This window comes from Mastigoproctus giganteus, chromosome 8, assembly GCF_048544385.1.
Source record: "Mastigoproctus giganteus isolate SK-2022 chromosome 8, ASM4854438v1, whole genome shotgun sequence".
NCBI lineage: Eukaryota > Metazoa > Arthropoda > Arachnida > Uropygi > Thelyphonidae > Mastigoproctus > Mastigoproctus giganteus.
This window is the reverse complement of record NC_143582.1, coordinates 218952728-218976811: the sequence shown is the minus strand read 5'-3', so window position 1 is coordinate 218976811 and position 24084 is coordinate 218952728. Positions and strand designations below refer to the sequence as shown.

General features: G+C 35.2%; 1 protein-coding gene across 2 annotated transcripts in view; it reads left to right on the top strand.

Moving 5' to 3' along the window:
- The first annotated feature begins 4038 nt into the window (after nt 1-4038).
- LOC150082301 (arginine-hydroxylase NDUFAF5, mitochondrial) overlaps nt 4039-24084 on the top strand; it is a 37487-nt gene continuing 17441 nt past the window's right edge. For both annotated transcript variants that reach the window (XM_090380125.1, XM_090380124.1), the window contains exons 1-7: nt 4039-4303; nt 7099-7139; nt 9374-9437; nt 16751-16798; nt 19340-19446; nt 19530-19569; nt 21428-21538. In XM_090380125.1, the coding sequence (XP_090236251.1) occupies nt 4067-4303; nt 7099-7139; nt 9374-9437; nt 16751-16798; nt 19340-19446; nt 19530-19569; nt 21428-21538 (648 nt within the window). In that variant the 5' untranslated portion in view covers nt 4039-4066. The remainder of the gene's footprint in view (nt 4304-7098; nt 7140-9373; nt 9438-16750; nt 16799-19339; nt 19447-19529; nt 19570-21427; nt 21539-24084) is intronic.

The following is a 24084-nucleotide window of genomic DNA, read 5'->3' as shown; positions in this document are numbered from 1 at the left end:
ATTAAAACATCAGAACAAGTTAAAAATGCAAATTCCAAGTTGAGTCCGAGTACGTCACCGAACATTCAAATGAAAAAGTGATTGTCAATAAACAAAATTAAGTCAAAATCATTACGTGACTTAATTCACTACGTATTCTACTGACGAGTGTAACGACACCGACATCGAAGTTATAGTTTTTTAAAAATTTAAATCTCAGAGTTAAAAAAAGTCACGAAGTTCTTTCAACATCTTAATTAATCATTTAAATCTCTTAATTATTATTTAAATTCTGTTGCAACGCCAGCTAGTAGTGAAAATAGATAGCGGGAAAATTAAAAGTTATTCTACATTTGTACAGTACATTATTATTATAATTATTATTATTGTTGCTCTTATATTATTCCTCCCTGATCTTTATCTATTCTTTGTCTGCGCGGGTGGCACAGTGGTATGGCCACCATCCTTTCCGCACACCGGCTGAAAAAAACCCGAGTTCGAATCGCGTCGATGGCGCGAGTAACTTTAATGGGCTTTTTTCACTCCGTGGCTGAGTTAGCATTAGTAGAGGCATATGATGCAAGAAAGCAAGCTTATGCAGCATCAGCCAAAAAAAAAAAAAAACGCTTCCATTTCACCCCTCTGTTTGTTCGAAATACCTGTCCAGCTGAGCCTTAAATTTATTTAGGCTATGAACTTCCACAACAAGGGATGGAAGTCTGTTCCACCAACCAACTACCCGCTGGCTAAAGGCAAATTTCCGCACATCTATCCGACATCCGTCCTTCCTCAATTTGAATTTATGCCCTCTCAGGTGATTATTCTGAGCAAGATGAAGAATCCCATTGGAATTGAGCATGCTCAAACCATTCAAAGCCTTATACACCTCTATCAGATCACCTCGCCGGTGCCTAGTCTCCAGACTCTGTAATTTGCAAAACTTAAGCCTTTGTTCTTAAGAGCAACCCTTTGTTCCATTCACTAATCTTATTGCCCTTCTCTGTACCCGTTCCAGCAGCTCTACATCCTTCTTGAAATGAGGCCTCCAGACCTGTATACAGTGGCCTAACCATTGCCTTATACAAGGGAATAATCACCTCCTTATCCCTGCTAGAAAAATTCCTGTATATCATTGACAAGACACCATGAGCTACTCTTGCAGCTCGTCTGCACTGTTCAGAGAACTTCATATCTGCCTGCACAATTACCCCCAGGTCCTTTTCATTCTCCACCACTGTCAGTGTAGTACAGCAGAGTTGATACGTTGCTCTGGGGTTACTGTTTCCCATATGTAGTACTTTACATTTGTCAATGTTAAACTTCATTTGCCACCTCTCAGCCCATCTGTTCAAACTTTCCAGATCCTGTTGCAGCAGCATAGCATCAGTGGTGTCCTTAACAACCCTGCCAACCTTTGTATCATCTGCAAACTTGGACATTAAACTTGATATCCCATCATCAATATCATTCATAAACACTGAAAACAACAACGGACCCAACACTGAACCCTGAGGAACTCCACTAATAACATTAGTCCACGTTGAGCAGTGTCCATTGATTACCACTCTCTATCTTCTTCCACTCAACCATCCCCTTATCCATAGCAGCAATTTGCCTCCAATGCCACACTGCTCCAATTTGTGCAGCAGTCTTCCATGTGCAACAGTATCAAAAGCCTTTCTAAGATCCAAATATATAATATCAAAGTTATTCCCTGCATCCAGTTCTTTTGTGACTGCATCATAGTATCCAATCAAGTTGGTCAGGCAAGACTTCCCCTTAACAAAACCATGCTGTGTCTGAGCTATAACTGAATTCTTGTCTAGATGATCCTGCAGTGCTTCTTTAACCAGTGCCACCATTAATTTACCTGGAACAGAAGTTAAACTAACAGGTCTATAATTACTTGTGTCAGCCTTTGATCCTCCTTTGTGAATTGGGGTTACATTTGCACATCTCCAGTCTATGGGCACCTCCCCTGAGTCCAAAGAAGCTCTCATAATTATGGCTAGGGGTTTGCATACTTCCTTTGCTGCCTCCTTTAATATAACTGGATAGATCCGATCCACCCCAGGTGCCTTTTTTATGTTTATCCTCAACAATCTCTCCTGCACTTTCCTCTCAGTTATTACAAAATCATCCAGCTCACTGCCAATGTTTACTTTACCTACATCATTCTCCTTCCTGAATAACACCTCATGCGTGAATGTAGATGCAAAATACTCGTTTAGATTGTTAGCCACCTGAGCAGGATCCTCAACTGTTGAACCATCAATATCCAGTGGACCAATCTGATTCATCCCTTTCCTTCTTGAGTTTAAATAGGTAAAGAACTCTTTTCTGTTTTTCTTTGCATCCTTTGCCAAGGATTTTTCGTAGTCTGACTTTGCCTGCCTAATCTCCTTTGTGACTTGGTCACAGACCAACTTATATCTATCATAGGCTTCCATGTCACCCATTAATTTGTATGTATCCCATGCATTTTTCTTCTCTGCCACATGTCTCATTAGTTCATCTGACAACCATTTAGGCCTAAACCCTGAACAATATTTCTTAGTAGGTATGTAAAGCCTGGTAGCCTCCAAGATTAGTTCCTTTAATGCTTCCCATTTTGAATTTGCTGTTGGTAACATCATCAATTGGTCCCACTGTATAGAATTTAAATACTGTCTCAGACCATCATAGTCGCCTTTACGAAAACAAAAACCCTTCCCTTTACCTCTGATGGCAGTTACGTCCTTGAGTAAATCCCACTTTTAGCATTAGCATTAGCATTAGTAGAGGCATTTGATGCAAGAAAGCAAGCTTATGCCGCATCAGCCAAAAAAAAAAAAAAAAAAAAAAACCCACTTCCACTTCACCTCTCTGTTCGTTCAAAATACCTGTCCAGCTGAGCCTTAAACTTATTTAGGCTATCAACCTCCACCACAAGGGATGGAAGTCTGTTCCACCAACCAACCACCCGCTGACTAAAGGCAAATTTCCGCACGTCTATCCTACATCTGTCTTTCCTCAATTTGAATTTATGCCCTCTCAGGTGATTTTTCTGAGCTAGAGGAAGAATCCCATCAGCATTGAGCATGCTTAAACCATTCAAGGCTTTATACACCTCTATCAGATCACCTCGCTGGTGCCTAGTCTCCAGACACTGTAATTTGCAAAACTTAAGCCTTTCTTCGTAAGAGCACCTCTTTGTTCCATTCACCAATCTTGTTGCCCTTCTCTGTACTCGTTCCAGCAGCTCTACATCCTTCTTGAAATAAGGCCTCCAGACCTGTATACAGTACTCTAGGTGTGGCCTGACCATTGCCTTATACAATGGAATAATCACCTCCTTATCCCTGCTGGAAAAATTCCTGTATATCATTGACAATACTCCATGAGCTACTCTTGCAGCCAGTCTGCACTGCTCAGAGAACTTCATATCTGCCTGCACAACCACCCCCAAGTCCCTTTCATTCTCTACCACTGTCAGTGTAGTACCACAGAGTTGATACGTTGCTGTTTCCCAGGAATTTAGGAATTCTATTTTTGTGAAATTGATATTCAGACCCCATTGGTTATCTTAACAAATAATGTTTCAACCTTTAAAAATTTCTTAGTACTTTACAGATTTTAGTTATGTTTTCCTATTCACTGTTGGTCTGCTTGCTACAAGCATGTGTCGCTGTGTGCACCACAGAGAAGTAAGAAACTACTGTGTGGTGTGCATCGAGTAGTACTGTGTGTGGCTTGTATTTTTAATATGTCTTGAAAGTTGATAAATTCATTTGAAATTTGGTAGTGAGGTTACTTTGATAGCGTAGTTGTTCGTGTAATTTAAAAGAATATTGGATTTGGCAGTGATGTTTTCATTACGTTTACAATTTAGATCCGTGTGTGGTTCCGTGCAAGTTGTACTGTAACGAAATTATTGTTTTTGTGAAGGTTTAATAAAATTCAATACGCATTTTCTGTGAAAAAAATGCCCTCCAAAATACTCTATTTAGTTAAGCCAGCAGGCTAACCTAATTAATTTACAACACAGTAAAAAAAAAAAAAAAAAAAAAAAGTCATGAATGTGAAATTTCAAACGTTTTATTTGCTAATGCGTAAGTCATTACTGACATCTCATGTGGTTAATTCCAACTGTGCATTATACCGAAAACAACTACCAGTATGCATTTACCTATTCCAAGTACGCAATGTCTGTCATTCGAAAGCATTTTCGGCGAGGGTTACTGAAAATATTTTAAATGTTTTTGATAGACGAACTAAACGATTGCAGAGAGACATAGCTGCAGTTGACCCCGATGTTGCTGTCTATGACTATTTGAAGGATGAGGTGAGAATTACATTTTAGTGCTGGCAAAATTTTTGGATGACAATTTAGGATTAGTAGAGGCATACGATGCAAGAAAGCAGGCTTATGCAGCATCAGCCAAAAAAAAAAAAAAAAAAACCTCCCACTTCACCCCTCCATTCGTTCCAAATGCTGTCCAGCTCAGCCTTAAATTTATTTAGGCTATCAACTTTCACAACAAAAGATGCAAGTCTGTTCCACCAATCAACTACCCACTGGCTAAATAAAGGCACATTTCTGCACATCTATTCTACAACTGTCTTTCCTCAATTTGAACCTGTGCCCCCTCAGGTTCAGATTACCTTCATCATCTTCCTACTTATTTTATATGGCCCTCAGTTAGTGCTGTCATGCACATTAACATTTATTTTCTGTAGCGATACATAAAGATTTCATCATATTTTGCTGTTATTAGTGGCAAATTATGCAACAAATCAAACAAACTTATAGGGCATCAGAAAAAAAAAAAATAAATAAAATAAAATAAAATAAACCCTTCCTATATCACCTGACTGGCCACCTCCAATAATTTGTCTAGTTCTTCCTTGAATTTATTCAAACTATCCACCTCCCAACACTAGATGGAAGTTTGTTGCAACAGCTGACCACCCACTGGCTAGTGGTCTCACTTTTGTTTACATTATAGGTAGTAATAAAAGAAGTTTTTCAAACTTCTTTTCTTACTACCTGTAATGTAGTAAGTTAGCCAGTGGGCAGTTAATTGCTGGAACAAACTTCCATCTGTTATTGTAGAAGTTGACAGTTTAAGTTTAAGACAGTTTAAGCACAACTGGACAAACATTTGGAGTGAATGGATGGGTGAAATGGGAGGGTTTTTTTTTTTTGGCTGATGCTGTATAAGCTTGCTTTCTTTCATCATATGCCTCTACTAATGCTAATGTAAACAATGAAATAAATATTGGCTTGCTTGCTTTTTTTTTCTTTTTTTTTTTTTTTTTTTTTTAAAGCAGCAAGCCAGTCAATTGAACTTACATTTTTTCTTTAAAATATACAAGAAGACTCCTATCCCCTCCCCCAGTTGAAAAATTAGTCAAGAATATTGCTTATGTATATTTTATTTCAATACATTTTTATTATTTTTGTATAATCTTTCATGAGTTTTCATATGTTATTTAAAATCATAGAGTAAATGCATGGGGCAGATGGAGAGAAGGGCAACAAGATTGGTCAAGGGAATAAAAGGGTGGTCTCACCAAGAAAGGCTTCAGTTCTGCAAATTGCAGTGTTTGCAGACTAGGCACTTGTAGAGTGATGTGATTGAGGTGTTTAAGGCTTTGAATGGATTGAGCAAGCTCAGTGCTAATGGTATTCTCCCTCTTGCTCAGTCTACACAACAAAAGATGGAAGTCTGTTCATGAGGAGACAAAAATTCACATTGAGGAAGGATGGTTGCAGCATAGATGTGCAGACGTTTGCTTTCAGTCAGTGGGTGGTTGAGTGTTGGAAGAATTTCTGTTGTGGAAGTGGGTAGTTCAAATAAATTCAAGGAAAAACTAGCAAATTATTCGAGAGGATGGACAAGTGATATGGGAGTTTTTTTTGCTGATACCTTATTAGCAGAGCCGTTCCGAGGATGAGGCAAATGAGGCTCTTGCTTCAGGTTAAAAGCTGAAAGGGGTGCCAAAAGAAAGATTAAATAACTGCCAACATTGACTTCATTAACAGTAGGGCACAATTTTTCATTCTTGCCTCAGGTATTAAAATGCCTCCGCACAGCACTGCTCACAAGCTTAGTTTCTTGCATCAGTTACCACAACAACTACTAATGATAATAATACTAATACTGATAATATGTACTTTATATGTTCTGTATATGTACTGTATTGATAAAAATAACTTTAAAAATGAAGTAAGTAATAACAATTAACTTTTCTGGAATGTATCTTTGACTGTTACCTGAAAATATTTATTCTACAGTTTGCATTTCTACTACATGCCTTTTTTGGAACATATCTTGCATTTTATAACAGAATCAGCTTTTCTTTTTTTTTATTTTTTATTGAAAGAGCTCTATCATACTTTATACAAGGGTACTCCTGTTCATGGGTAAGTTACCTTTTACAAGTATTGACTCTAATAAATCCACCTTACGTGTATAGTTATAAAAGATTTTCCATTTAGATTAAAGAATGTTCATGTTTCTTCCTTCACTGGTGGACATACCTAATGTGTATTTGGCTTAGCCATTTAGAAGTGAAATTTTGTCAAATTTTCATATGTTAATACAAAATCATTCTCAAGATATTTATCAAGAATGACTGGCTTGACAGGTGAAATTTTTAAAATTTTAGGTCTTATGTGGTATAAAAATTAAATTTTATTAATATTATTTTTTAATTATTTTTGATTTCTATTTCAAATTATTTTTAATCAATTTTAACTTATAAAAATTTAAAATGAGAGTAATCTTAATTGTATAGTGTGATAACATAATTTTATGAAAAAAGTACATTTTAAAAAAAAAGTATGCCAAAGAAAAACACTCTTTGAACTAAGAAGCATTGTATGCTATTTCATCAAATAAGAATTACTGGTTCCCACTCGATCTGTTCATAGACATACACAAGGTCTTTATAAGATGTAGTTCATTTAAAAGTAGTGAATTTAACAAAATTAACCAGCATATGGTTTTAGACTTTTTAACATCTTATATATGTTTATTGGTTTCAGTGTGTAGAAGAAAATCAATAAATTTTACTTTAGAAACTTATGTTGTTGTGAGTAATGCACATCACTGCTTGTTTTTTTTTTTTTAGATTGGTAGCAGAATGGCTGATCGGGTTTCTGACATTAAAAGGTGAATTCATTTGTTTTTCATTATTATGGCACTTTTTTTTTGTCCTATTGTAAAATATTATTAAAAGCAATTAAATCTTTTACTATCCATTTTAAATTAAGGAACCAAATGAAATGTATTTTTAAAAATACATTGCTATTTCATAACTATTATTAGTCTCATCTGGCTCTCCAAAAGTAACACGAATATTGGCTATTTCATGTAGGCTGCATGAGTACTACCACAAACTTTTATTGGGGAGGCTAATTTCCAGCAGCATGCCATGCAGAATTTTCCTAACCATATGCCGATATATATATATATATATATATATATATATAGACACACTGAAATTTGATTGAAATGCAGTCTTCTTGGAGATTATGCTGTCATGCTAACTGCTGTTTGTTTTGTTGTTTGGTTGGTTTTTAGGAGCATTAGCAACTAAGGCCATATTGCTCCGGGATATGTGGTGGTCATTCCCTGACCTTTCTGCATCCTCCGTATTTGGTGGTCACGGGCTCGAACCCCGGTCTAATCAAGAAGCGTGTGCTACGCACTGCTGCTCCTGCCCACCTGGCTACGGAGGCGCCACTAACTGCTGGACAGCTCATGAGTTTTGTTAATGATATACAGGAATTTTGCCACCAGGGATAAGGAGGTATTTCAATTTATAAAGGCAATGGTAAGGTCACATCATGAGTATTGCATGCAGGTCTGGAAGTCTCATTATAAGAAGGATGTGGATCTGTTGGAATCAATGCTGAGAAGAGCAACAAGAGTAGTGAGGAGAACAAAAAGATACTCTTACCAAGAAAGACTTCAGTCCTATCAATTGCACCATCTGGAAAGTAAAAAAAAAATTCTGTTTATACTCCAGGACAACCACATGGTCAGAGGGGTTCACAAGATAGAGAGAATATAAGTAGGCACCTCTTAGGATTACTTTCAGCCAGAGGGTAGTTGATAATTGGAATGAACATCCATCTGATGTGATGGAAGTGGGCAGTTTAGGAAATTATTGAACAGGTGATATGGAAAGCTTTTTTTTTTTTTTTTTGGCTGATGTTTTGTAAGCTTGCTTCTTTGCATCATTTGTTACTACTAATGCTAATGCCACAAGAATGAAGGATTTACACTGCAGAATTAGCAGCAGTCCAGGTAGTTTTAAATTACTTACAAACTGTATGCCATCTGAGAGGAATAATGTACACATGTTCTTTAATTATCCATGATTGTTATTTAAAAAAGTTCTGGTCCACCACAGAAAGATACAGCAATTGAAATGAATCAAGTTTATTCAGCATAATTGCTTCTAAGGGCAGCACACTTGTTACATCATTTGCTTGCCTCTTCTGGACCTCTTCCATAGGAACGCACTGTCTTTGTCCTCTAACTACTCCTGGATTGCACAAAATAACATTATCTGTCCCAGATTATTGCCCTTTCAAATGTTTTGCCAGTGCCATGGTTACTTGAGTGTTACTGCAAGCACTGTCATGCAGGAAGGAGATCAGGAGACTTCCTCATAATCCTTGGTCTTTTAATTGCTTGCAAAATTTTTGTAACACAGAACAATAATATTCGCTTATAATTAGGGTGACCAAATTTTCATTGATGAAAACTGGAACAGAAAGATAAAAAAACAAAAATAGGAAAAAAGCACATCCTGAAGAAGAAAAATCAGTACATTGCTGGGATGCATTTATAAAAGCCAGGGTGGTGTAATCTTTACCTTCCTGACATTTTAAGGGTGCCCTAATATTAGGGTATCCTATAAGCTGTAACTGTAGTAAAGAGTCAATATTTCATGTACCATTCTTCATCTGAAATTTAGTAATTACAGCATTGGTCAAAGTTGTAGTTAGTCAATTTTAGGTGAAGGGAGTAGGAATTTCCTTGTGAGTTATTCCACATTTCTCAGTCCACACACACCATACAAATCAATCTGAACACATAATTATACAGGCAATACCCAGTAAACCACAAGAAATTGACCAATGTAGTTGATGTGCCAAAAAAACTCAATAAAGCAAGCTAGCTGTCATTCATTTCATGTATAGATGGCGGAGAAGATTAAGTAAAATTTATTTCTGTTTCATTAAGTTTTCTGAGTGAGTGTTTTCTACAAAAACTTAATGCTATTTATTTCCTATTAAAGGTAATTGAAATACCAGTTCATTTTTCACATTGTATATTGGATGTAATTTTTTTATTTTTTAAAACAAGCCTTTAATTATTTTTTTTTTATATAGGAAATTTGATGTAGCAGTTGATCTGGGATGTGGAAGAGGACACATTGAAAAACATCTTACTAATGTGAGCAAAAAGAAACAAGCCATTTATATATTTGCAAAATCTGCATGAAATAATTAAAAACCTAAAGCTGGAACAGAATACAGGATAACTGTAATAATTTATAATAATAATTATATAATAATTTTTAAACTTTAACATTAATTGTATCAATAAAAGTGATAAGAGGTAGATAGTAAAATTAAGTTTGAAATACAGCAAATAGTGTAGAAGTAAAAATATACTAGCAGTACCCATTGTGAAAATTTTGCAATTGGTAGCACAGTTTTTATTGCCTGATATTTTCCTGAACATTTTTGGACAATTCATTGTCCTCTCTATAAAATACTACTGAAAAGGGCTGAATATTGAAAAGTACACTAAAAACTCGCCTTTCACTTTAAAAATTTGCCCAAACTTTCATTATTAGTGTTTTGCTTCTTTTGTTTTCTTGCAGTTGTTTCTACTGTACAGAACCTCTTCAGTATCCAGCAAATATGTAGTGCTAGCAATTGCAAAATTTTTGCAATTGGTAGCAGAGTTTTTGTTTCTTTATCCTAAAGAAATATAGTGCCTGTTTTGTTGTAAGCAAGTAAGCCAATATGAGTCGAATCCTTTGTCTGATTCTTGTATCTGAGAAAACTTATAAATTTTCTTTGATTTCACCATTTCAGACCGATCCTGAATACATTTGCAGAAACGCGAAAAGGTGTGTACCTTCTTTGCCACAAGGTACATTCAACACAACACATCTTCTAGACTGTGACATAAATTATTATTATTACTCACCTTAAAAAAACAAATAAACTTGAAGTTGATGACTTCTGAACATTTTAAACGTATTAAACATAATGAATGGCAATGAGTGTATGAGCTTGTGTGTGCAACATGAGCTGTTTATTTATCAGTTAATGTTAAACAAACTGCAATGGAATACTAATGATTACTTCTTTCTTTTAAGGTAGAAAATTTCGCAATAGGTAGCAGTTTTATTGTTATTATTTTCGGAATGAAGGACACGATTGTGCAAATGTGCAAGTTGTTAATCAGAAACAAGTCTTATCAACTTAGACAACTGTTTAACAGTTAACATCTTCCTGTAAAAAAGGAAAAAACATCTTCCCATAAAAAAAAAAAAAAAAACTTTGTGCACATCTAGAAAGAAATAGCTTCAATATGAGACCACTTCTAGCCTGATCGGTTAAGCCTATTGTTCACACCGATTGTCAAAAGAAAACACCTTTCGTATTAAATATATAGATATCAGAAATACATTCAAAACTTTCAGTGGCCATCTGCTTCTTTTAACAACTGTAAAATTTCAAATGGTGGCCTTCTGAATAAGTAGGTATTTGTATACCGAGGAATCATGTCAGGGACAGCCTGGCTGTAGTTGATTACAGCTGGTGTCAACAATTTTGGTCCTTTTTTTTTTTTTTGCAGTGGTAACATGCTACAAATGCCAATGGCATTTGTAGCATAGTGGTAATCACTACTCAGCTGCCCTGCCAGTTCACCCTTGAATCATGTAGTTTCTGGTGCTGTTTTGTAACTACTAGGAATGTAACACAAGTTCACATCATGTACTAGTATAATGTGTTCATTCATAGACTATGCTATGAGGTTCTTGCCCTTTTCATGATCCATTTGTCATGATTCTGCAACATATTGCAGAATAATAACAGAATAATTTCTGGTAGACAGAGCAAAAGCTTTAAATGGCTATGTTGCACCAAAAGTTTTAGCTGTGTTTTTTAATGTACATTAAAGTATAATGATTTCTTGTACTATTAATGACTTGTATATCCCCAGTGGCCGTACAGGTCACTATGGTAGTAGAAGTTAGTCCTGGACTATTAGCCTTCTATTCCCTATTTTCTTCAATGTTATATCCCAGTGGTTCTCAAACTGTGCGTCGCAATGCCCTGGGGAGGTGCCATAATTTACCAGGGGCATTGTGGATGATGTAATAGTTTAAGATTTCCATGGCAAGTATTAAGAATGATTTTTTTTTACTATTAGATATCTACTACTATTTGATCTGTATTATTAATGTAAATAATTATAGAAAATATTTGAGATATTTTTGATGAAGAGAATGCATCAACACGCGTTAATAATTATTGTATTAATATATTAAAAATAAGAAATTGCACAATTATAGATATTTTACTTCAAGGGAGGTGCCGGGAAAATTTTACAGGTCAAGGGAGGCGTGGGCTCAGAAAGCTTGTGAACTGTTGTCATATCCTATTTCCTGTAATTTTTTAGCTTTAATGTTTACTTAACATTCTCAGTTCACCTTCCTCTTGGTTTTCCTTTGGGTTTGTTATTATTCATTTTTATTTTCAGTATTTGTTTAGCTAATATACCTTTCCTCATTCTTTCTGCATGCTCATCTGCTTCACTTACCTTTGATTGGATGTTTATGACCTCAAGCTTTTTCAAGTCATTTGTGATATGTTCTTGCCATTGTTTCTGTTTGTTAGTTCCAGTTATTTGTTTTATAATTCTAATAATTGAAGAATCTAAATTTTGAAAATTACCCCTTTATTACTCAACTGTGTTTCCAAAGTTAAAATATGCTTAAAAACTGTTTTATAAACAGCAAATTTTGTCTGGCTAATTTCTCTTTTTCTTCAATTGAATTTGTTTTACTGGCTTTTGATACTTTCTGCTTTACTAAATCTATTGTTTATATGACGTACAAATTTGTGCAATAGCATCATCTATTGTAATGAGCAGCAGCCTAGAGAGCAGGTTGCAGGGGATTTCAAGAGCTGCTGGGAGTCATCATGGAACACGTAAATATATGGGCTGTGTTAGGATAACTAAGAGTAAGAACAGGTGCATGTACACCAATGCTAGAAGTATAGTAAATAAATTTGATGAATTTGAAGTGCTGATCAAGACATCAAAGGCATATTGTTGGGATATCAGAGACATGGTGTCACACAGATATTGCAATATTGGAATTTGGGGAGTACAAAGTGTACAGAAAGGATGGATAGGAAGGGAGGAGGAGTTATGCTGTTAGTTAAGAAACACATAAAAATCTAAGGAAGTGCATCCAGTTGGGATTCTAACTTTACAGATATTGACTGGAACTTGTGGGTTGGTCACTCGCACGCTAGCAAGACTTTTATTGGAGGATTTTTTCTACAGCAACATGTTCGAGGGGCAACTAGAAGGAGTAATTCTTTTGATCTGATTATCAACAGTTGATTATTCATGCATGAAGAATTACTCCTTCTAGTTTGGTAAATCCCAATTGGATGGGATTTACTTAAAGATGTAACTACCATCAAGTGTAAAGGGAAGGGTTTTTGTTTTTGTAAAGGTGACTACAGTGGTCTCAGACAGTTTTTAAATTCTATACAGTGGAATCAACTGATGTTTAAAACAGCGAATTCTAAATGGGAAGAGTTCAAGGAATTAATCTTGGAAGCTACTAGGCTTTTCATACCAACTAAGAAATACTGTTCAAGATTTATACCTAAATGGATGTCAGATAAACTAATGAGGCTCATGGCAGAGAAGAAAAATGTGTGGGATGCATATAAATTACCAGGTGACACAGAAGCCTATGGCAGATATAAGCCAGTCTGTAATCAAGTCACAAAGGAGGTTAGGCAAGCAAAGGCTGATTATGAGAAATCCTTGGCAAAAGATGCAAAGAAAAACAACAAAGGCTGCTTTACTCGTGTAAACTCTAGAAGGAGGGGGATGAATCAGATTGCTCCGATGATGTTAGTGGTTCGACTGTTGATGATCCTGCTCAGATAGCTGACAAACTGAATGAGTATTCTGCATCTACATTCACACATGAGGAATTCTGTAAGGAAGGGGAGGACAGAAGTTTACTAAACTCTAACAGGGAGCTAAATGATTTTGTAATAATGGAGAGCAAAGTGGAGGAGAAATTGTTGACATTAACCATAAAAAAGGCACCTGGGGCAGATGGAATCTATCCAGTTATATTGAAGGAGGCAGTAAGCAAACCCTTAGCCATAATTATGAGATCATCCTTAGATTCAGAGGAGGTGCCCATGGACTGGAGATGTGCAAATGTATCCCCAATTCACAAAGGGCGACACAAATAATTATAGACTTGTTAGTTTAACTTCTGTTCTGGGGAAAATAATGAAGTCACTGGTTAAAGAAGTGATGCAGGATCACCTAGACAAGACTGCAGTAATAGTTCAGACACAGCATGGGTTTGTAAGGGGAAATCTTGTATGACCAATTTGATTGCATACTACAATGTGGTCACAAAGGAACTGGATGCAAAAAACAATTTTTATATCATATATTTGGATTTCAGGAAAGCTTTTGATACTGTTGAACATGGAAGTCTGCTTTACAAATTGGAGTGGTATGGCATTAAGAGCAAGTTGCAGCAATTGATAAAGGGATGGTTGAGTGGGAGCTGGCAGAGAGTGGTAATAAGTGGACACTACTCTACGTGGACTAATGTTATTAGTGGAATCCCCCAGGGTTCGGTGCTGGGCCCATTGTTGTTTTGTGTATTTATTAATGATATTATATCAGGCTTAATGTTAAAGTTTGCAGGTGATACAAAGGTTGGCAGGGTTGTTAAAGACAGTATACTAGAAAAGTTAGGCAGATGGACTGAGAAGTGGCAACTAAAGTTTAACATTGACTTTAGTTGCAAAGTAATGCAAAGTACTGCATATGGGTAGCAGTAACCCAAGAGAAATGTACCAACTGTGTGGTACTACACTCAGGGAGGTGAAGAATGAAAAAAACATCGGGGTAATTGTGCAGTCAGATATGAAGTTCTCTGAGCAGTGTAGACGTGCTGCCAGAACAGGTCATGGAGTTTTGTCAATGATATATATAGGAATTTTGCTAGCAGAGACAAGAAGGTGATTATCCCCTTGTATAAGGCAATGTTCAGGCCACACCTTGCGTAATGTGTACAGGTCTGCAGGCCTCATTTTAGGAAGAATGTAGAGTTGCTAGAATGAGTACAGAGAAGGGCAACAAGATTGGTGAGAGGAACAAAGGGATGCTCTTACCAAGAGAGGCTTAAGTTCTGCAAGTTGCAGCATCTAGAGACTAGGCACCTCCGAGGTGATCTGATTGAGGTGTATAAGGCCTTGAATGGTTTGAGCAGGCTCTACGTGTATGGGATACTTCCGCTTGCTCAGATTAAGAACCTGAGGGGCCATAAATTCAAATTGAGGAAAGACAGTTGTAGAATAGATGTGCGGATGTTTACCTTTAGCCAGTGGGTAGTTGATTGCTGAACAGACTTCATCATAGAGAAAAAATTGGAGTGACTGGATGGGTGAAATGGGAAGGTGTTTTTTTTTTTTTTTTTGGCTGATGCTATATAAGCTTGCTTCCTTGCATCATATGCCTCAACTAATGCTAATGTTAGTACACAGCAAACTCTAAAATAGCTGAGAATGGCATCATGTTAGGTGAATCTCATATTATGAATACCTTTACAATGAGTTGCCACGATATTGCACCACCTCAACTAAGTAATGCATCACCAATGGAGAAGACTATTGTTACTTATTCTCAGCAGATACCACCACCCAGACGGCATCACTTCAAGGCTATTTGGCCTATCTTTGGTGGGTGGTTAGCTACCCTGGTGATAAAATGATGGCAATTCAGTTATGAAGTATAACTAGACAATATGAGAGATGCCTGATGGTGTATGAAGTGAATCAGACTAAAACACTTAAGCCCTAAAAGCGTTTTAGTCTATTGTTTATATTCACATCTAATCTTCCATCTTCATTAGAGAAGGAGGAAGATTAGATATGAAATCTTTCTGCATCCTATGGAGTTGTGTGACAGTTGCATGAACCGTTTTTTTGCCAAGACCTAAATGAGGATCTGTTTTTCAGACTTAAATATCTTGATAAGGAGTTTGAAATATCATAAAAAATTGGAAAAACTTCTTGGATTATTGAAATGTAAATTGTGAACCAAATCTTTCCTTTCACTTCAAGGAACTCACTTATTTGTCCAAACTGTGCAAATGAATTTTAATTTTATAACTTAGAATTAAAAAATCACAAATAGTAACATTTAACAATAACTAATAATAATAACTGGAGACTAGGCACCTGCGAGGTAATCTGATTGAGGTGTATAAAGCCTTGAATGATTTGAGCATGCTCAATGCTAATGGATTCTTCCTCTTGCTTAGAATAATCACCTGAGAGGGCATAAATTCAAATTGAGGAAAGACAGTTGTAGGATAGATGTGCGGAAGTTTGCCTTTAGCCAGCGGGTGGTTGATTGCTGGAACAAACTTCCATCTGTCGTTGTAGAAGTTGATAGCTTAAACAGATTCAAGGCAGAACTAGATAGACATTTGGCATGAGTGGATGGGTGAAATGAGGAGGGGGGGGTGTGTGTGTGTGTGTGGTTTTTTTTTTTGGCTGATGCTATATAAGCTTGCTTTCTTGCATCATATGCCCTTGCTAATGCTAATTAATAACAAAAAATTATTTAATAGGAGCAGAACACTAATATATACAGATTGTTTCATGACATGTAGGCCATACTTTCAAGATTGATTCATGACCCGAAAACAATGAAAAAAAAAAACGCATATAATTGTCCAATTTTGAATGGTTTTGAAGCAATTTTGTTTGAATTTTAAAAATGGTTATGGAGTTTTCAGTGATAAAAAGTAATAAATGCGAACATTCAGGCACATACCTAGTAAATTGTTTATTTATACCAGATATATGTTTTCTTTACTTTTTTATTACTTTTTACCATTGGAAACTCCATAGCCATTTTTAAAAGTTTAAACAGCTATAGACGCATAGTTCCATAAACACACATCCAGTCAGAATTGGACAAATTTATATGAACTTCTTTAATTTTTTTTAGGTCTGAAAATCAAAAGTATAGCTCATATGTTACGAAACACTCTTTATATTCTAGTATTATATAGGCGCTTCCATAGCCAGGTGGGAAGAAGCAGCAGTGCGTAGCACATGCTTCTTGATTAGACTGGGGTTCGATCCCGTCACCACCAAATACGGAGGATGCGGAAAGGTCAGGGACTGACCACCGCATATTCCCGGAGCAATATGGCCTTAGTTGCTAATGCTCCTAAAAACCAAACAACAACTAGTATTATAATCCATTGACAGGTGAAGTTTAATCTAAACTGAAAATGAAGTTTTACTTAAGTTGAATTTTTCCAATTTCTCCATATACGTATTTGTGTAATATATATTTTTAAAGATTGTTTATCCATAATAGTTATCAACAGATTTTGTTAATGTGATTTATTTGATAATACTTAAAATTATTTTTTTTCTGTGGTATTCTAGGAAGATATTGGCACATTGATTCAGTGTGATATATCAGAGAAATATCTGGTAAGAAAATATTCTGAATATAATATTTTATTTTTATCATTCAGTTTAATGCATTTTGCTTTTTACTGGTGATATATTTTTTGAATAAAGAAATATAATATTGATATTTATATATATAGTAGAACCTCATAAATCTGGTATCCTTGGGGATACAGCATGTTCCAGATTTTTTAAAATTCTGTGTTTTTTTTTAAGGTTATGCACATAGCCTAAGTATTCAGGGGTAATTCATTATTTTCAATAGATAATACAGTAGCTCTGATCCCTGTAATCTCCACAGAATTAATACTTGCCATTATTAAGCCAAATTGTTATCCCCTATTGCCATATTGGGACAGTGGATAATGTACTGGCCTACAAAATGAACACTGCTGGTTCAAATGCTGCCTCTGGTATGGGTGTTGCAGTTGTCCAGTACTTTTTAATTACAAGATATAAATGGTGTGATATGAGCGATCAAATTGCCTTAAACACTAGATACATGTAAATTTATATTTCATTAATAGTTCCATAAAAATGTGTCCAATCAGAACCATACATATGTTTATATGAACTTAAGAAGTGTTTTTTTTTTAAGTCCTTTCAGCCTATTTTTATGTAATAATAATAATTTTTATATAATATAAAACATTATTTGTCTAAAATTAGAATCAACAATATGGTAATGAATCTGCTGGGGTAAAGGGGAATTGAGAGCTGTTTTAGCAGTGCTAGAACAGCCCTCTTCTGTCAGTGACAGATTGCTAGAAGAAATCATGGGGTTCTGTCAGTTATATACAGGAATTTTACCAGTAGGAACAAGGAGGTGATTATTCCATTGTATAAGGTAATGGTTAGGCTGTGTTCAGTACTGTATACAGGTCTGGAAGCCTCATTTTAGGAAGGATGTGGATCTCTTGCAGTGGGTGTAAAGAAAAGTAAAAAGGTTAGTTAGTGACAAAAAAGTGCTCTTATGAAGGAAGACTACTCCTGCAAATTGGAACCCTTGGAAACTAAGACCTGCGAGGAGACCTAATTGAAGTTTTTAAATGGATTGAATAAACTATATATAGTTTATGTATAGAATAACTCTTACATGAATGACACACTTAAGGAGACATAAGCGTCTCCGTAGCCAGGTGGGAAGGAGCAGCAGTGCATAGCACACGCTTCTTGATTAGACCGGGGTTCGAGCCCGTCACCACCAAATACGGAGGATGCGGAAAGGTCAGGGAATGACCACTGCATATCCCCGAGCAATATGGCCTTAGTTGCTAATGCTCCTAAAAACCAAATAACAAACAACAGGAGACATAAACTTAAATTGTAAAAGAGTTTTTGCAAAATAGATGTGCAAAAATTTGCTTTTATCCAGAGAGTAAGTGATTGTTGGAACAAACTTCCATATGGTGCTATGGAAGTGGGTAGTTTGAATGAATTTAAGGAAGGATTAGTCAATTTATTAGAGGGGATGGGCAGATGATGTGGGTAATTTTTTTTTTTTTGGCTGATGCTGTATAAGCTTGCTTCCTTGCATCATTTTCCACGACTAATACTGTTCTCATGATTTGCTTATACAGCTTTTTTTTTTTTTTGTGTAATGATCCATTTAACTAGCTAATTTTTAGCTGGCGTATTTGTTGTTGAAGGCCTCCACCATAGCTGAGTGGTCAGGAGCAGGAGTAAGTAGCACTCAGTCTTTGAGTAGACTGGGGTTCAAGCCCCTGACTGCTAAATACATTCGATCTGCCAACCCACACTGGATCAGTAGGCGCCTCCATAGCCAGGTGGGAAGGAGCAGCAGTCCCTAGCACACGCTTCTTGATTAGACCGGGGTTCGAGCCCATCACCACCAAATATGGAGGGTGCGGAAAGGTCAGGGAATGACCACCGCATATCCCAGAGCAATATGGCCTTAGTTGCTAATGCTCCTAAAAACCAAATAACAAACAAACACTGGATCAGTGTGGCAGATTGTGGTCCATTTCTCTCAACATGAATCATTGAGGAAGCTTCCATCCTGCAGTGGATTGCTAATGGCTGCAGTTTACCTTTTTTTTTTTTTTTTGACTCCTATTTCAAGTTTACTGTCATTTTATTCATACCTAAATAGATGTATAAATATTTTAAATGTTTAAACACAGTTAAGACAATTCGTTAAATAACAAAAGTTAGCCTGGAAAGCTAATAAAAGTGTAAATATTATTTGTGATTATATAGTAAGTAATATAAAAATTATTTAATTTTAACATGGAAAAATTAAAATTGTGTGTAAAAATTTGATGTAGCACATCACTTTATGCTTTTATAGAATTTTATTTATACCTGTGCCAGTGTACAGTTTTTTTTTTTTTTTTTTTTTTTGATTCCTTGAAAATGTCTTGACCTATAGGGAGTGTAAATTGTGCAACCACTGGTCTAGTTCAAATACGATACTTCTTGACCAACCTTTTTTTACCTTTTTTATAACTGAAACTTATATCAGTTATTCAGTTGATTAGGAAAATTGTTAATCACGGATAACGTTTTATACAGTTTTTTTCTTTTTCTAACTATTAACAGGTACAAAGTGAGATATGTAAATCCATACCAACTCATAAAGTAGTTGTGGATGAGGAATTTTTACCATTTTGTGACAATTCTGTTGATATCTTCTTGAGTAATTTAAGGTGAGCTTATAATTTACTGTTTCTTAAATAATATGATTAATAATATTTCAGTATTTGGGTTTATTTCAAACATTTTCTTTCAGTCTTCACTGGGTAAATGACTTACCAGGAACACTGAAGCAGGTAAGTTTAATTATTTGTTTTGGTTATATTTAAGGTATTACTATATAAATGGGGAATATAATGGACTCTGAAAAAAGCTTTAAATAATTTTATGGAAATTCCAGAGCAAATAACTTTGAATACTGCATGATTATAAATTATGTATTTTAATATAACCCATCAACAGGAATGTAGGGATTCGACACTCCTCCCCTCAAAAGATTGCTGAATAACTCTTTCCTAATTCTTCAACCAGAATGGCTTCTGTGGCCATAATGCACCTCCCAAGGTTTTTGCAGTACTTTGATCCAAGCCCGAGGCGGGATTCGAACCCGCGACCTTTGGGTTGCCAGGCAGGCACTTTACCCACCTGGCTAGCCCAGTCAGCTTCTTTGTATCAAATTACTTTTGCCTTCTCTATGCAGTTATTAGGGCATAAATGCTGCTTTCAGATGCCATTTAGTTTGTAAAAGCAGCATTGTTATAGCATACCATTTCAAGTTGACCAGATTAAAAAAAGGATGTAAAGTACCACAGCCAACCGGGCTAGCCAGGTGGGTAAAGTGCCTGCCTGGCAACCCAAAGGTCACGGGTTAGAATCCTGCCTCGGGCTTGGATCAAAGTACTGCAAAAACCTTGGGAGGTGCATTATGGCCACAGAAGCGGATGCGCCAACAACTACCAAAATAAAAAAAGTATCACAGCTTCTAAATCTAATATGTAAAAAATTGACCAATTAGGTTATGAAAGTTAAAAAAAAAAAAAATACTATGAATATGATATTTTATGGTATTTATATAGTTATTAACTGGAGAAAAATCAGTGAGAAATATTAAGAAATGCTTGTGCTATATAAGCTACCAATTTTGGCATTTATATACACTTGCTGATATTGTGAAATTTTTGCTACTGTTAACTTGATGGAACTTAACTTTGTCTTTAGAAAATAATATTTCAATGTCTGTTTTACCATATAAAAGAGAATTTTTAAACAAATATCTCTATAAGTAACTGAAATTCATGCCTTTAAAAGTTAGTGCATAAAATCAGTAATTTTGGTTAAAAAAAAAAGTTTTTTTTTTAACCAAAAAGACTATGTACATATCATGATTGACATTAATATATTAAAGTAAAACTGGTTGGGCAGGAAGATAAAAACAATGAAAATGAATGTCAATATTTGTTAGTCCAAATTGTGTGTGAGATAGAGAGATGAGCCACTCAAGGATACTTTGTCATATTAATTTAGTTGATTAATAAGGAAGGCCATTTCAGAAGGTTCACCTTATCAAGATATGGGCTGGGTTGCCTTCAGTGCCACAGTCACAAATTTGTGAGATCTTGAAGCTCCATTTCTTTTCATATTTTTTCACAGGCTGTTGCATTGGAATCAATTCTATGCCTCTGCTCTGATTTAATATAATTTTTTTAAATGAAATTAAGTTAATTTTGCAACTAAAGTCAGGTATACAACTCTGGTCTTCTCTAAAATCACTGTTAACCATATTTATCCTTTTTAGTATTCAAAATGAGTGGAATGAGTCTTTTGTCTGGAAACATTTTTTTTTTTTAAACTCAAAGTATATCATGAATTACATATGAATGATAAATCATGCCATATTGGTTAAGTGTGAAGTAGAAGCTGAGTGAAGCATTTCTTGATATTCTGAAGTATCATGCATTTAGAATGATATGATGATTCTATAATGAATAAGTCACCAAGCAGTGATTGCCATTCAGTGAAATATCAACAAGATTTATCCTGTAGTTCTAAAAAATGTAGTAATTATAAAATAACTTCAAATGAAGTGATTTATTTTATAATTAATAGTAATCTATGTTTATTTTACTTTTAGATACTGTTAATTTTCTTTATTAGATTCATAATGCACTAAAGGAAGATGGTGTGTTGATTGGCTCTTTGTTTGGTGGAGAGACGTTATATGAACTGAGATGCTCACTTCAGTTAGCTGAGATAGAGAGGGAAGGGGTAAGTATTTCATTTATGCTAATTTGACTTCTGTTTAAATTAAATTATTGTAAAGTTTTCAGAATGAAAATATTTAGTATAATTAAATTTTATTAGTTAATAGTGCATAGTGTGAGTTTCTTGACTGTTGTGTTTAGTTATGGTGCGAAAAACTGCTGTTGAGGGAGAGAGCATGTGAAATCTATTATCCTGATTAAGGAAAAGTACCTCATTCGCTTCAGTTTATGTACTATTTATTAAATTTAAAAAATATATATTAATTTTTTTTATTTATTTACTTTATATTAAATTTATTAAAAAGTTAATTGAATGTCATTGCACATTATGTAAATGATACTGAAGCACCAGCATGGTGGCGCATATGTGGCAGTGACTACAGTTGGTGAAGTTGCAACTTAGCAAGAGTAATAAGAGCTGGAGTATCATCAAAAGAAAATATGTTTATCATTCTGCCTGCTTGGAAGGATTTCTTGGTACCATGGTCTATAAGCCACACTTTTCATGGTTAATATGACTGGGCTCTACTGTATAGTTTGCAGGACAATTATGACTATATAGTAGATGATGGTTAAAGTGGTTACAATGGAATTTAAAGGATGTGACTATCCTTTACATCCAGACTTTAGGAACAAATGATCTGAGATGTGGTAGATAACTATTATTTATGGTGAGTAAATGGTAAACTAAGTGCTAAGGGACAATGTTGTCAATGCAGAGTAGATCTATAGTTTGTAACTTTTTTGCAAAGATTAGTCTGATAGTGCAGATAGTTATTAGAAAACATGCTATTAGAAAAGGTTTCTTATTTGTAAATTTCAGATACAGTAACAACAGTTGTTCCTATCTGTAAATTTCCAGTTAACTGAACCAGGTCTGCTGATTCCGTTAACCAGAAATGTATGTTTGTACTATTTACTTGAGATTCATCTGTCTGATGGAACTGTCTGATGTGAAGGGATATAAGTATGTGCATTAATGGAACTGGTTTTGAAACTTTATTGTAGATAATGGAGAAAATATTTTTATTATTATTAATAGCATTAAAAAAAAAAAACCTCCCACATCACTTGTCCATTCCTTCCAATAATTTGTCTAATTCTTCCTTGAATTTATTCAAGCTATCCTCTTCTGTAACAATAGATCAAAGTTTGTTCCAACAATCAACCATTTGCTGGCTGAAGGCAAACTCCTGCATATCTGCCCTGCAATCATACATCCTCAAATTGAATTTATGCCCTCTCATGTGTGTAGTCTGAGCAAGAGGAAGAATGCCATTAACATTGAGCTTGCTGTATCCATTCAAAGCCTTAAACACCTCAATCAGATCACCTTGCAGGTGCTTAGTCTCCAGACACTGCAATTTGCAGAACTGAAGTCTTTCTTGCAAAGACCATCCTTTTGTTCCCTTTACCAATCTTGTTGTCCTTCTCTGCACCCTTTCCAGCAGATCTAGTTTAGATATTATTTTCATTGATGAATTATGGTTTAATTTATCTGGATATGTTAAAAGCCAAATAAATCACATGGTCAGCAGAAAATTCACTTGTAATAGAGACATGACTGTACGAGACAAGAACTGGTGTGTAGTGTATTCTGTCACATAGGCATATAATTGGTCCTAATGTTTTTATTGAAAGATAATGAATGCAGAAATCTATGGTGATTCCCTCCATTTCATCAGACAAGTGAATAAAGATGAAGTTAATCCAACAAGACAATGTCACTGTGCATACTATTAACATTTTCATGCATTATGTTTAAAGACAGTCATTTAAAACAACATTTGGCCCCTGCCTAATCTAATTGGCTCTGGGCATGTTACTCTTGGGTGAAGTGAAAACCAGTCTATACAGAGATGATCCCTACAACTGGCAAGAGCTGGAGGAAGCCCTTACAAACATAATTACTAATATAGGTGAGGCAGACTTGATTCATGTTTTCTCAAATGTGCAAAGGCACATGAATGCCTGTTTTGGATTTAACAAAAGGAAAGCACCATTTTGAACACGTTTTATAAAGGTTTGTACAATCAATATTTTTCTCATGTTTCATTTTACATGGAAGTTTTATAGGGGCATGTGTTTTATATACAGGTGCACAGGGACCTTTACATGCAGAATAATTTTAAAATAGAATATTTGAAAAATATTCATTCCTGCCAATGTTCTGGTTTATCTGGAAAATTTCCAAAGTATTTTGAAGTTTCATAGAAAAAATTTACGTTTCTTCTGGATTGTGCTGTTTTATGTTTTTCAAATACCCATATGGGTTATGCTTTTCAAATGTGGACATACTGAATTTATTGTTTGGACTTTGAGCCCATCTTGTTAGATCAACTGCTTGGTATATGTTGTGGTTTTGTTCTTTTAGATAGGTAGTGTTTCCATGCCTTTTATGATTCATTTATGCCTGTAGTACTTGTTTAGTTTTTCTGTAATGTTAATTTATTTTGATTGTTATTTTCTTCTGATGCATCAGTTGTCTAATAGAATTAAACTGAACTGAAAAATAAACTGAAGAAAACTTCCTTAAACTGAAGAATATAA